At 43.5% G+C, this 13813-nt stretch overlaps 1 protein-coding gene across 50 annotated transcripts in view; it reads left to right on the plus strand.

The window, feature by feature from the left end:
- Positions 1 to 13813, plus strand: part of LOC110537258 (RNA-binding protein Musashi homolog 2) — a 362383-nt gene that overhangs the window by 181563 nt on the left and 167007 nt on the right. For all 50 annotated transcript variants that reach the window (XR_005034923.2, XR_005034924.2, XR_005034927.2 and 47 more), the window contains exon 7: positions 1383 to 1431. Coding sequence is in view for 35 of the 50 variants with exons in the window: in XM_036937268.2 (XP_036793163.1) it covers positions 1383 to 1431 (49 nt within the window). In the remaining 15 variants the exon portion in view is untranslated. The remainder of the gene's footprint in view (positions 1 to 1382; positions 1432 to 13813) is intronic.

Consider the following 13813-nt stretch of genomic DNA (forward strand, 5'->3'; position numbering starts at 1 on the left):
GTCGGGCCGCTGGAGTGTGACCCTCTCATGATGTGCACGCACTGTGAAACACTCCATCACCGCTGAACTTGTGTCCTGCGTTGAATAGGCTGCCTGACAAACCTGTCCTCCCACTGAGGTGTCATAAAAACAGACAGACAGACACACGGATATCTTAACATCTGAATATGGGAGGGCTATAATACACAGCATTGATGGCCTATAGGCCAATTTATTTTACAAAGATGTGCTAGTGTTGCCACTGGCTGTTTGTACTAGACATTATATGTCAGCCTCAGGGAAACATACTACTATTTACCACTGTACAGTAAGCTGTATTCTTCATCGGAAATGTGTTCTAGGGAATTGGATGACTATAGGTGTGAAAAGAGGAAATCCTAGAGGACATATATCATCCAGTTGTCTTTTTTCCCACCCGGTCGTATAAGCAGGTGGTTTAGGTCCATGTCCATTTGGAGGTGGTTATAGTACAGCAGCACTGGTAGGTGTGTGGTAGAGCACTAGAGTAGACTAGTGCCTACATCCTGTGGCAGGGTGGCAGCGTTGCAGTAGGGTGGCTGCAGCAGTGTGGCTGCAGCAGTGTGGCTGCAGCAGTGTGGCATGGCCTGGCAGAGCTCCTCTTTATCCCGTCAGACAGTTCTATCAGATCCCTCTGCTCCTGTCTCTTCCCATATCCTCCCTCACTCCCTATGGCCCTCCTCTACCAGCCAGCCCTGCCACCCTCCCTCCCACCGCGCCTCGCCCCCCTGAACTCACACCGCACTGCCTCCCCAGGACCCAGCCTGCTCCTCTCCACACCACACATTACCTAGCGACTGTAACCAGGGAATGTGTGGTGCACAGTGACATTGAGATGTCTTATCTCCCCCTCTGTGGTTTTGTCTGGTGCAGTTTTTTTTCTCATCCAATTTCTCGCTTTTTTATTGTTCTCTCAACGAGAAACCACGATGAAAATGAGTGGGCCTAAGTCTGTTTTTAAGCACTTCTTCTGAATTATAGGGAACAGATTTCTGTTTTACAATCTGTCGTGAGATGTGTGAGAATAAACATTTGCCGTCTGTGTCTCTGTGTGGCATTATTGACCAGCATGATGAGAGTTGATATCATCATGGATCATGTTACTGCCTGGTGGCACAGCAGAGGAGGCTGGGCTTGGTTGGTGCAGTGAGGTGTCTCTGCCTGGTTGGCTCTAACTGTCTATGGTTCCATGAGGAAGACTATTCATTGTTCCCCATTGAAGGATACACACTATTTGCCCTCTTTTACTTGTCAGCATCTTTGCATCTTTTCCACACTACAGAGGCCATCACCATTGTATTTCTTTTCCATGTCTCTCCTATCTGCCTTCAGACTAATGTCTGTTTTCCTCTTTGGTCTTTCAGGTAGAAGACGCCATGCTTATGTTTGATAAAACTACTAACAGACATAGAGGTAAGTCCACCAATCATATATTACCCTGTGTTTTTCTTTTATGTGTATTCATGTGACAGAAAATAGTACATTTCTGTGGTAGTTTCCCTTGTAAACAGCACAAGGGTGATTCGTTTCACATGGTGCCAGCTTGTTACAGTGCTTATCCAAGCACTGGAAAACATCATTTAAAAATCAATATAGTGGTATTTAAAACCTACGACCTGGATGAGGCGTGACTGAGGTTACAGGTGGTGGTGGGTGTTGTTTAGGAACACACTTGGGCTCTTCCTCTCTGGGTGTCTGTAGGGGGTTATGGAGCCAGCCGAGGGTGCTGCCTACCTGCTGCCTGGCTCTAGTGCTACCGGTCACTGCGCTGGGAGATAACAGGAGAGATAAGGCCCAGGAGCAATGCTGTCTTTATCTCTCTTATCTGCTCTTTATCTGGGATTAGGGGGAGGCTTCTCTAAAGCAGAGGACTTTCCAAAGACAGACTATCTCCCTCTCCTTCCCTGAATTACAATAGCACCACCAGACACTGTGCCCTGTATATTGCCTCGTTATGGTTACGTACATGTCTTGTGTTACTTTTTGATTGATTAGATTTTTTGTACTTTTGTTTATTTAGCAAATATTATATTAACTCTATTTCTTGAACTGCATTGTTGGTTAAGGGCTTGTGAGTAAGCATTTCACAGTAAGGTCTACTACACTTACTACACGCATGTGACAAATAAAATGTGATTTTGATCTCCACAGCGCCAGCCAGGCCACTAATCACTAACCAATAGCAGGCTAAAAGACACTAAAACATCTAATATAGTCTACAGCCGATAGAGAGACAGACATAGTGCCTCTGTTATTGTTCCTGTGGTCCACAGTGATGTGTAGCAATGCTGATGTGATGATAGTATGGAAACTATAAAGGCCACAGTAGTGCAGCCATTGAGGGGGTGCGTGCTTAGTCTTCTCCTGTACTCCCTGTTCACCCACGACACCATCATTAAGTTTGCAGACAAAAGCGACGGTGGTAGGCCTGATCACCGACCATGATGAGAGCCTATAGGGAGGAGGTCAGAGACCTGTCAGTGTGGTGCCATGACATCAACCTCTCCCTCAACGTCAGCACAAAAGAGCTGATCGTGGACTACAGGAAACAGAGGGCCGAGCATGCCCACATTCACTTCGATGGGTCGTTGTGCAGTGGAAGAAAAGCTTGTTGCGGCTTTACGCATTACATTGTGAGTTAACCCAACAAGGCTGTAGTGGAGCGGGTCAAAAGCTTCAAGTTCCTCAGTGTCCACATCACTAAGGACCTATCATGGTCCAAACACACCAACAAAGTCTTGAAGAGGGCACGAAAACATCTCTTCACCCTCAGGAGGCTGAAAAGATTTGGAATATGCCTCAGATCCTCAAAAACATTTCCAGCTGCACCATTGAGAGCATCTTGACTAGTTGGATCACCGCTTGGTATGATCTGCTTGGCATACGACCGTAAGGTGCTACAGAGGGTAGTGCATACGGCCCAGTATATCACTTGGGCCAAGCTCCCTGCCGTCCAGGACCTCTATACCAAGGCATGTCAGAGGAAGAGACTCCAGCCACCTAAATCATAGACTGACTGTTCTCTCTGCTACCGTACAGCAAGTCCGGTACCGAACAGCGGTACCAAACCAAAAGGCTCATGAACAGCTTCTACTCCCAAGCCAGCAGACTGTTGAACAGTTAATCAAATGGCTACCATGACTATTTGCATTGATCCCCTTTTTGTTTGCACTGACTCTGTTGTATTTGTATTTATTATAGATCCTCATTAGTTCCTGCCAAGGCAACAGCTACTCTTTATGTGGTCCAGCAAAATTAAGGCAGTTATACAATGTTTAAAACATTACAATACATTCACAACAGATTTCACAACAATTGAAGTGTGTACTCTCCGGCCGCTACTCTACTACCACATATCTACAACATAAAATCCATGTGTACATGTGTGTATAGTGCGTATGTTATCATGTGTGTGTGTATTTGTGTGTCTCTACATAGTCCCTGCTGTACCATAAGGTCTATTTTTTCTGTTTTATAAATCTGATTCTACTGCTTGCATAAGTTACTTGACGTGGAATAGAGTTGCATGTAGTCATGGCTCTATGTAGTGCTGTGCGCCTCCCATAGTCTCTTCTAGACTTGGGGACTGGTGACATGTCTTGTGGGGTATGCATGGGTGTCTTAGCTGTGTGCTAGTAGTTTAAACAGACAGCTTGGTGCATTCAACATGTCAATACTTCTCACAAACACAAGTAGTGATGAAGTGAATCTCTCCTCTGCTTAGAGCCAGGAGAGATTGACATGCATATTATTAATGTTAGCCCTCTGTGTATGTTTAAGGGCCAGCCGTGCTGCCCTGTTCTGTGCCAATTGTGCTATTGGACAGTAGTCCAGGTGCGACAAAACTAGGGCCTGTAGGACCTGCCTTGGTGATAGTGATGTTAAGAATGCAGAGAAGCCCTTTATTATAGACCTCTCCCCATTTTAGCTATGGTTGTATCATTATGTTTTGACCATGACAGTTTACAATCCTGGGTTACTCCAAGCAGTTTAGTCTCCTCAATTTCCACATTATTCATTACAATATTTAGTTGAGGTTTAGGGTTTAGTGAATTACTTTTTTTTGAAATATGTAGGACTAATTTATTTCTTATCACCCATTCTGAAACTGACTGCAGCTCTTTGTTAAGTGTTGCAGTGATTTCACTTGCTGTGGTAGCTGATGTGTATTGTGTTGAATCATCAGCATACAGTACAGTCAAAGCCAGTGACTGGTCATTAGTAAAGATTTTAAAAAGTAAGGTGCCTAGACAGCTGCCCTGGGGAATGTCTGACTTTATTTGTATTATTTTGGAGATGCTTCCAATAAAGAATACCCTCCCTCTGTGTTCTGTTAGACGGTATCTCTCGATTCAGAATATAGCAGGTTTATACAGCCAAAACACATACGTTATGATCGATAATGTCAAAAGCTGCACTGAAGTCTAACAAAACAGCTCCCACCATTTTGTTATTATCAATTTCTCTTAGCCAATCATCATTAATTTGTGTAAGTACATGTTGAATGCCCTTCCTTATAAGTGTACTGAAAATGTTGCTTACTGTTAAATAGCATTGTAGCTGGTCGAACATTTTTTTTCTCCAAAGGTTTACTAACATGCTTACCACGACGCTAGCGTTGCAAAATAAATTGACACCTACATTTTATTCAATCATTGCACCCGCACTGCTCACGCTCGCCAACGAGCTTCTTCATTGCCAGGAGCTAAAATAGAAGTTGCTTCTATTTGTGGCGCAGAACGTGCTGCAAGTCCTGCCTCTCTGTTTGGTGCCGGTCTCCATGGAGCGGCGGATCAGCCTCATTGGCTTTTAGAAGCATATGCCCACGTGCCATCTCCTCATTGGTTATACCCACGTGGGTGATTGAAAGATGAACGGAGGTCGGTTGTGGTAATACACCTTATAAAAGTTAGTTGCCAACCGCCATATCAAGTCCAAAGAAGAAAAAACCTGGAAGAAGGAGAGATGACTAGAAACGTTTCGGTTGACCTTTTTTATGTGTGAATTAATAGTCAGCGTAGAGGATCTTGTGCATTTCAGATAAAATAACAACTCAATGTGTATATCCCAGGACACATTACCTAGCAACACCAAGCTACCTATCTAAATAGGACAAATTAGCTAGCAACTGCAAGCTAGCTAAATTTCCATAAATGTTTAATGCTTTTCGACCTGTCCCCAAATTAATATAATTGGTTCAGAGTTTGTTTTGATATTTTTACCTGCGTGTCGTGATATCGTTTGGTGTGGGGGGTCAAAATCAATTTGCGTACGATAGCACACACGGATGCACGCGCACGTCCGGTTTGGGCATAGTGTAAGGGTTGGTAACAGGCTGTTTGGTCGGCTGTTTGAGCCAGGAAAGGGTGCTTTGCTATTCTTGGGTAGCGGAATGACTTTGGCTTCCCTCCAGGCCTGAGAGCACACATTTTCCTGTAGGCTTAGATTGAAGAGATGTACCGGCTCTATGCACACTCACTAGACTCTACCCACACACTCACACATACTACACTGACACTCCAACACACACATACTGCTTTTTCAAGCAGAAATTTATACCATGTAGCTCTAACTCCAAAAAGTTTTGGGACACTGTAAAGTCCATGGAGAACAAGAGCACCTCCTCCCAGCTGCCCACTGCACTGAGGCTAGGTAACACGGTCACCACTGATAAATCCATGATAATCTAACATTTCAATAAGCATTTCTCAACGGCTGGCCATGCCTTCCTCCTGGCTACTCCAACCCCGGCCAACAGCTCCCACCCCTGCAGCTACTCGCCCAAGCCTCCCCAGCTTCTCCTTCATCCAAATCCAGACAGCAGATGTTCTGCAAGAGCTGCAAAACCTGGACCCGTACAAATCAGCTGGGCTAGACAATCTGGACCCTCTCTTTCTAACACTGTCCGCCGCCATTGTTGCAACCCCTATTACCAGCCTGTTCAACCTCTCTTACGTATCGTCCGAGATCCCTAAAGATTGGAAAGCTGCCGCGGTCATCCCCCTCTTCAAAGGGGGTGACACCCTAGACCCAAACTGTTACAGACCTATATCAATCTTGCCCTGCCTATCTTCGAAAGCCAAGTTAATAAACAGATCACTGACCATTTCGAATCCCACCGTACCTTCTCCACTGTGCAATCTGGTTTCCGAGCCGGTCACGGGTGCACCTCATCCACGCTCAAGGTACTAAACGATATCATAACCGCCATCGATAAAAGACAGTACTGTGAAGCCGTCTTCATCGACCTGGCCAAGGCTTTCGACTCTGTCAATCACTGTATTCTTATCGGCAGACTCAATAGCCTTGGTTTTTCTAATGACAGCCTCGACTGGTTCACCAACTACTTTGCAGACAGAGTTCAGTGTGTCAAATCGGAGGGCATGTTGTCCGGACCTCTGGCAGTCTCGATGGGGGTACCACAGGGTTCAATTCTCGGGCCGACTCTTTTCTCTGTATACATCAATGATGTCGCTCTTGCTGTGGGCGATTCCCTGATCCACCTCTACACAGACGACACTATTCTGTATACTTCTGCCCCTTCCTTGGACACTGTGCTAACTAACCTCCAAATGAGCTTCAATGCCATACAACACTCTTTCCATGGCCTCCAACTGCTCTTAAACGCTAGTAAAACCAAATGCATGCTCTTCAACCGATCGCTGCCCGCACACGCCTGCCCGACTAGCATCAACACCCTGGACAGTTCCGACCTAGAATTTGTGTACAACTATAAATACCTAGGTGTCTGGCTAGACTGTAAACCCTCCTTCCAGACTCATATTAAAAATCTCCAATCCAAAATCAAATCTAGAATCGGCTTTCTATTTCGCAACAAAGCCTCCTTCACTCACATCGCCAAACTTACCCTAGTAAAACAGACTATCCTACCGATCCTCGACTTCGATTGATGTCATCTACAAAATAGCTTCCAATACTCTACTCAGCAAATTGGATGCAGTCTATCACAGTGCCATCCGTTTTGTTACCAAATCACCTTATACCACCCACCACTGCGACCTGTATGCTCTAGTCGGCTGGCCCTCGCTACATATTCGTCGCCAGACCCACTGGCTCCAGGTCATCTATAAGTGTCTATGCAAGGTAAAAGCTCCGTCTTATCTCAGTTCACTGGTCATGATAACAACACCCACCCGTAGCACACGTTCCAGCAGGTATATCTCACTGATCATCCCCAAAGCCAACACCTACTTTGGTCTCCTTTCCTTCCAGTTCTCTGCTGCCAGTGACTGGAATGAATTGCAACAATCGCTGAAGTTGGAGACTTTTATTTCCCTCACCAACTTTAAACATCAACTATCTGAGCAGCTAACCGGTCGCTGCAGCTGTACATAGTCCATCTGTAAATAGCCCACCCAATCTATCTTCCTCATCCCCATACTGTTTTTATTTTATTTACTTTTCTGCTCTTTTGCACACTAGTATCTCTACTTGCACATCATCATCTGCTCATTTATCACTCCAGTGTTAATCTGCTAAATTGTAATTATTCGCTCCTATGGCCTATTCATTGCCTACCTCCTCATGCCTTTTGCACACACTGTATATAGACTTTATTTTTTATACTGTGTGATTGACTTGTTTATTGTGTTATTGGCTTGTCTATTGTTTACTCCATGTGTAACTCTGTGTTGTTGTCTGTGTCACACTGCTTTGCTTTATCTTGGTCAGGTCGCAGTTGCAAATGAGAACTTGTTCTCAACTAGCCTACCTGGTTAAATAAAGGTTAAATAAGATAAACAAATCTACTCCGATTGCAGAGTACGGGTAAGATATTACACATTTCAGATTTTGACAGAGAGTTGTTTTAATTTCAAGTTAAAGTGTACTGTTAGCTAGCTAGCTAACGTTAGCTGGCTGGCTCACTAGCTAACGTTACGTGTATGATCTTATTATTGTATGATCTTATAGCTAGCTAACATTGAACCTGGTTGGTTAGGTACCTGTTAGGTACCTGCAGATTCATGCAGGGTAGTAACGTCATAAATTGGGATTATGGTTCATTGTTTACGTATCTAGCTACATGTCTTAAGAAAAGACTCCACTATGCAAGTATCCTTTTCAATAGAATGTTACTGCGACAACTTTTGATAGATGTAGCTGGTAAATTCTCTCTGGCTATCTACTCCAATTTCAGAGCACTCTCATCTGAGTGTGCAAAGCACAGAATAACTGACAAATTTACGAACGCTCAACATCCGTTGAATATGGCCGGTGTAACTAAAGGTTGGCAAAAAAGCATAAATTGTTGCCAGCAGCACAGTTGCAGTCATCAACGCTCTGAAAAGTAAAATGGTCAGTGAGCTGTTCTTTCATTTGTGTCTGGAAATAGCTAGCAAGCTAGCCAATGTAAGCCAGTTAGCTTGGGTGCTTGACTGTTGTTGTTAGGACAGAAAACTTGGATCAACCCTTAAAGAGATGGGTGGGGCTAAAGCTTAAGGGGGTGTGAATGATGCTGAATGGGTGTAGACATGAAAAGCTCTCCAGTAGGTACCAAAATATTAAAAGGCCATTTTCTCAAAAATTAGGTTACAAGTTTATCAACTTTCAAAGCATAATTACTTTCCCATTGTTCCTCAAATACAGTGTATGATATACCATTTTGTAGCTCTGTGTCTCTGCTTTTATCCAATGTAGAAAACACTATTTCAAATGTTGCTACATAAGAGACCGAATCAAGGCGGTCGGTCACAAATGGTAGTAAGACAAAGGAAGTCTCTCACTATTGTTAAGCTCTGAATCAGAAAAATGGCCAGGCCGGGTGTTTATCCATCACTGTCTTCATTTGAAGGGCATTTGGCAGCTCAAAGGCAAACACGTAACACACTGACTGAGAGCAGCTCGGCTCCCATCCCTATCTCCTTCACAGACACACACAGACAGAGCAGAAGTGCAATGCAGTCAGAGAGAGAGAGAGAGAGAGAGAGAGAGGAGGGAAAAGCAGAAACTCGTCATCTCAAAGCAGACCTCACAATGGGTTCTGTCACTAAACATCACAATTCACTCAAACCCATACAGCACTTTCACTAGTTCACATTCTGCTCACTGAGAGGCGCTTTACCAGACACATTGACAGCAGGCAACACACACACACACATTTATGCGTGCACATTTAGTCATTTATTTAACCCTTATTTTACCAGGTAAGTTGACTGAGAACACATTCTCATTTACAGCAACAACCTGGGTAAACGCACACTGGCATACATGCATGAAAACGCACACACACACAAATGTACGAAACACACACACACACAGACTAGCACAAAGAAAGCTATACAACATTTACGCATCACATGAGTTGCTCGATCCTTAGTAAAGCTCTACATCTGCTTACGTGGTTGGGCAACACTTCCACAGAGAGGTTTGGTCCAATGCTGAGGAGATAGTGTTAGTGAGAGAAGCTGGCTAGTGTGAGAGACAGAGGGGAAGTGTCTGGGCTCAGTGTTGTTTATATAAGGAGGACAGGAAATGCCTGTCAGCAGCTGTAGGACACACACTTCCCTCTAAGAGCAGAGGAGAGGAGAGTAGGGAGGGAAATTCTAACAAGTAGCAGCCTAGCAGGCTACCGGAACGGGTGGAGGGATAGCTAACTGACTTGGTTCAAATCAAATCAAATGTTTTTTTGTCACTACAGGTGTAGACTAATGTTAAATGCTTACTTACTAGCCCTTTCCCAACAATTCAGAGTTAAAAAGTAAGACAAACATTTTATTAATAAACACAAAATAACAATTACGAGACTATTTACAAGGAGTACCTGTACCGAGTCAATGTGCAGGGGTACGAAGTAGTTGAGGTAGTTGAGGTAATATGTACATGTAGGTACGGATAAAAGTGACTAGGCAATCAGGATAGATAATAAACAGAGTAACAGCAGCATAGAGTGTGAAAGAGTGTGAAAGTGTGTGTGTGAGCGTATGTAGTATGTATGTGTGTTTGTTTCTTTTTGCTTATTTTTTCCCTCACCTTTATTTAACTAGGTAAGTCAGTTAGGAACAAATTCCTTTTTACAATGACGGCCTACCCCGGCCAAACCTGAACAATGCTGGGCCAATTGTGAGCCGCACTATGGGACTCCCAATCATGGGCGGATGTGATACAGCCTGGATAGCCAGAGCAAATTTACCAGCTATGTCTATCAACCGTTGTCACAGTGACGTTCTATTAAAATGGATACTTGCATAGTAGAGTCTTTTGTTAAGACCTGTAGCTAGCTAGCTATACAATGAACCATCATCCCTACTCATGATGTTACTACCCTGCATGAATCTGCAGGTAACTAACCAACCAGGTACAATGTTAGCTAGCTAACATTAAGCTATAACTAGCAAAGCAAATGGCTCTGAGGGTACGAATAATAAGATCATACCCGTAAAGTTAGCTAGCGAGCCAGCCAGCTAACGTTAGCTAGCTAGCTAACAGTACACTTTAACTTAATGAAAACTACTTTCTGTCAAAATTAGAAACGTGTAATATCTGAAAATGTAGCTAGCTAGACTATCTTACCTATATACATCATGGATGAACGCTTCTCCCTGTCACGGATGCCATGGTTGCCCTTAGTTTGAAGATGTAATCCAGAGACAGGTGTTTTCCTTAGCTATCATGCTCTAATTCCACTGATTTCAAAACCCGGTCCTCCAGAAAGTAGAGAGCAACACTTATGCAGTTCTACTATGCAATAAAAAATGTTTTAATGCTGCGTTAGACAGCGTACCTCCACGTACTGACCAGCTCAAATAGACAGAAGCGTGCTATTTGGCAGACCTATCCAAACTCATATCTCGGCATGGCCAGCCCACTCATTATCTCAGCCAATCATGGTTAGCTTCTGTGGCTAAACCAACTAGGCTCGTAATTTAACCATTGTATTCGTATTTACAGATTTCATACAAGTCTGTTATTAAGGCACATGAAAGTTCACATGTTTCAGAAGGCATTTCTGACAAAAACTAAAAATGTGCCTTCAAATGGCTGTGACCCGCAACATCGCATAGTTTCCTGAAACGAGTCACATTTTCAGTTTCTCACCACAGTAACTTGACAGGTAGACTGACACCGTCGTAAGTATATATAAAATAACTATCTGAAAGGGTAGAGAGAATCCAATATTTCATGGTGGCTCTTGACAGGCGATGTACAGTGATATTGAGGGCAGTGTGTGAAGGCATATCCCAGCTATCACATAACGTTCTGAGAAACATATATTTCCTAGAGCTTGGTGAGAGCATGGTTGTCTTATGGTTATTTTGCATACAACCTTCACACAACTTTCTGGGAATGGTGCAGGATAGTTGCTTGGCTTTGGAACATTCTCAGCACATATAAGGAACCTACATTTTCTTGGTGTTTCATTACTTTAACACGTGTCAAACTCATTCTACGGAGGGCAGAGTGTCTGTGTTTTTTTTTGTCCTCCCTTGTACTTTATGGATGAATTAACGTCACTGATTAGTAAGGAACACCCCTCACCTGGTTGTCTAGGTATTAATTGAAAGGAAAAAAATTAAACCAGTAGACAATAAGCTGTAACGACGTTCGTCTGTAGGAGGAGAAGCGGACCAAAAAGCAGCGTGGTGGTTATTCATGTTCTTTAATGGAAAACTGAACGATACATGAAATAACTCAAATCTACAAAACAACAAACGGAACGTGAAAACCTATACAGCCTATCCTGTGACAACAAACACAGTGACAGGAACAATCACCCACAAACACACAGTGAAACCCAGGCTACCTACGTATGATTCTCAATCAGAGACAACTAATGACACCTGCCTCTGATTGAGAACCATACTAGGCCGAAAACATAGAAATGCCCCAAAACATAGAAAAACAGAAATAGAGGTCAGAACGTGACAAAGCCCTCCGTGGAATGAGTTTGACACCCCTGCTTTAACAGAATTGTTCCTAAAGGTTTTCTCATTTCAAATTTGGTCATGTTTTAGAAACATTTTCTAACTGGTTTGACATTGGGAATGTTCTCAAATAGTTCAGAGAATGTTAAGAAAGAACGTACTTCTGTGGGAATTTCCGTACTTCAGCATAACGTTTCCTACAGGTTTCCTCATGGTTCTATTTAAAGTCATGTTCTGAAGATGTTCTGAGAACGTTAAGAAAACTTTCCATAAAAACCACAAGAAGAATAATGTTTGATAACGTTCAGAGTACATTCTAAGAATTTGATTTAAAAACATATACATTCCGTTCTCAGCATCACCAAAACTCTCTCTATCGTCTATCTTGTTAAGTGTGTTCAGGTGTGTTGGCCGCGCCCACTTATTGCCGCACCTGATCTTAATGAGTGCTTGTTTCCTTTGAAATAGGGTCTGATGAATAGACTAAAATGAACAGCTTGTACGCATTAAAATAACATAGCATGCTAGCTCCATCCTGGTCATGCAGTGGACTAATTCCACGGATAGAGAACAGAATCTCACTGGTCTGAATTTCGCTGATGGCCAATCACAATAAAAAAAATAATATGTTTGCATGATTAATGCCTATCTGTTCATGAAGTTAATAAAAAGTGAACCCAAAATAATCTAGCAGTGTTATTAAACGTTTGGTTGAAACATTCAGTGAAAGTTTTAAGTTATTCAAAACCCCCAAAATAACCTAGAATTTCCGTTCTCAGGGCGTTAATTAAACATCCCAGGAAAACTTTAAAGGAACCAGAATTAAACATTTTAAAAACGTTCTGTTTTACCGGTCAGGAAACTTCCCACAACCAATGTGACACCAAAAACATACATTCCCCCAACTTCCGAAGAACCAAATGTGCTAGCTGGGTAGTGAGACAGTCAAAGTATTTGCTGCATTCTTTTGTCTCTCCTGTTCCTCTTGTGCCTTATACAGGTGTGTGTGTGTGTGTGTGTGTGTGTGTGTGTGTGTGTGTGTGTGTGTGTGTGTGAAACTGCTCTCTAATCCTCTCCCAGTCTGTCTCTGCACAGCTCTTCACACTCATTTGGAGTATTTAGCAGTGTCCTTCAAATGCCACCCCTGAGGTGACTGCTGCTGAAATGACTGCTAAAAGACATATTTTACCCTCTCCCTTCTACTGTTCTTCACTGTCTCTCTCTCTTGCACTCTCTCTTTCTCTCTCCTCTCTCTCGCTCTCTCCCAGTCTTTTCCTCCCTCTCTCTCTTTCTCTCTCCTCTAGCTCTCTCCCTCTCTATTTCACCTTACTTTTTGCCCCCCCCTTTCTCTCCCTCTCTCTCCTCTCTCTCTTGCTCCTCTTGCTCTCTCTCCTCTCTCCCTTTCTCTCTCCTCTCTCTCCCTCTCTCTCCTCTCTCTCTTTCTCTCTCCTCTCTTTCCTCTCTCTCTTTCTCTCCTCTCTCTCCTATCTCTCTTTATCCTCTGTCTCTTGCTCTCTCTTTCTCTCTCTCGACTTTCTTTCTCATCTCCCTCTCTCTCTCTCTCTCTCTCTCTCGCTCTATCTCTCTCTCTCTCTCTCTCTCTCTCTCTCCCTCTCTCGCTCTCTTCGTCTCTTATTCTCCAAGGCACAGCATCTCCCTGGCATTTAGGTTCACACCGTAGTGGGGCCATTGTTCCCGCCACCCTTGCAGCATCTCTCCCCCTTCCTCCCCACCATCACCTTCCTCCCACCTCCACATCCCTCTACTCCTGCTTACCTTCCCCCTCCCTCCCTCCCAACACTAGCCTCACACTCTTTATACTCACAGTGAAATGCCAGTTCATTTTTAGCAAGGAGAAAGGAACATGTATAGGAACACACACACATACACACTTATACACTGCAGTAGTTATG

The sequence above is a fragment of the Oncorhynchus mykiss genome, chromosome 12 (assembly GCF_057628025.1).
Source record: "Oncorhynchus mykiss isolate SJ-2025 chromosome 12, ASM5762802v1, whole genome shotgun sequence".
NCBI classification, from domain to species: Eukaryota; Metazoa; Chordata; class Actinopteri; order Salmoniformes; family Salmonidae; genus Oncorhynchus; species Oncorhynchus mykiss.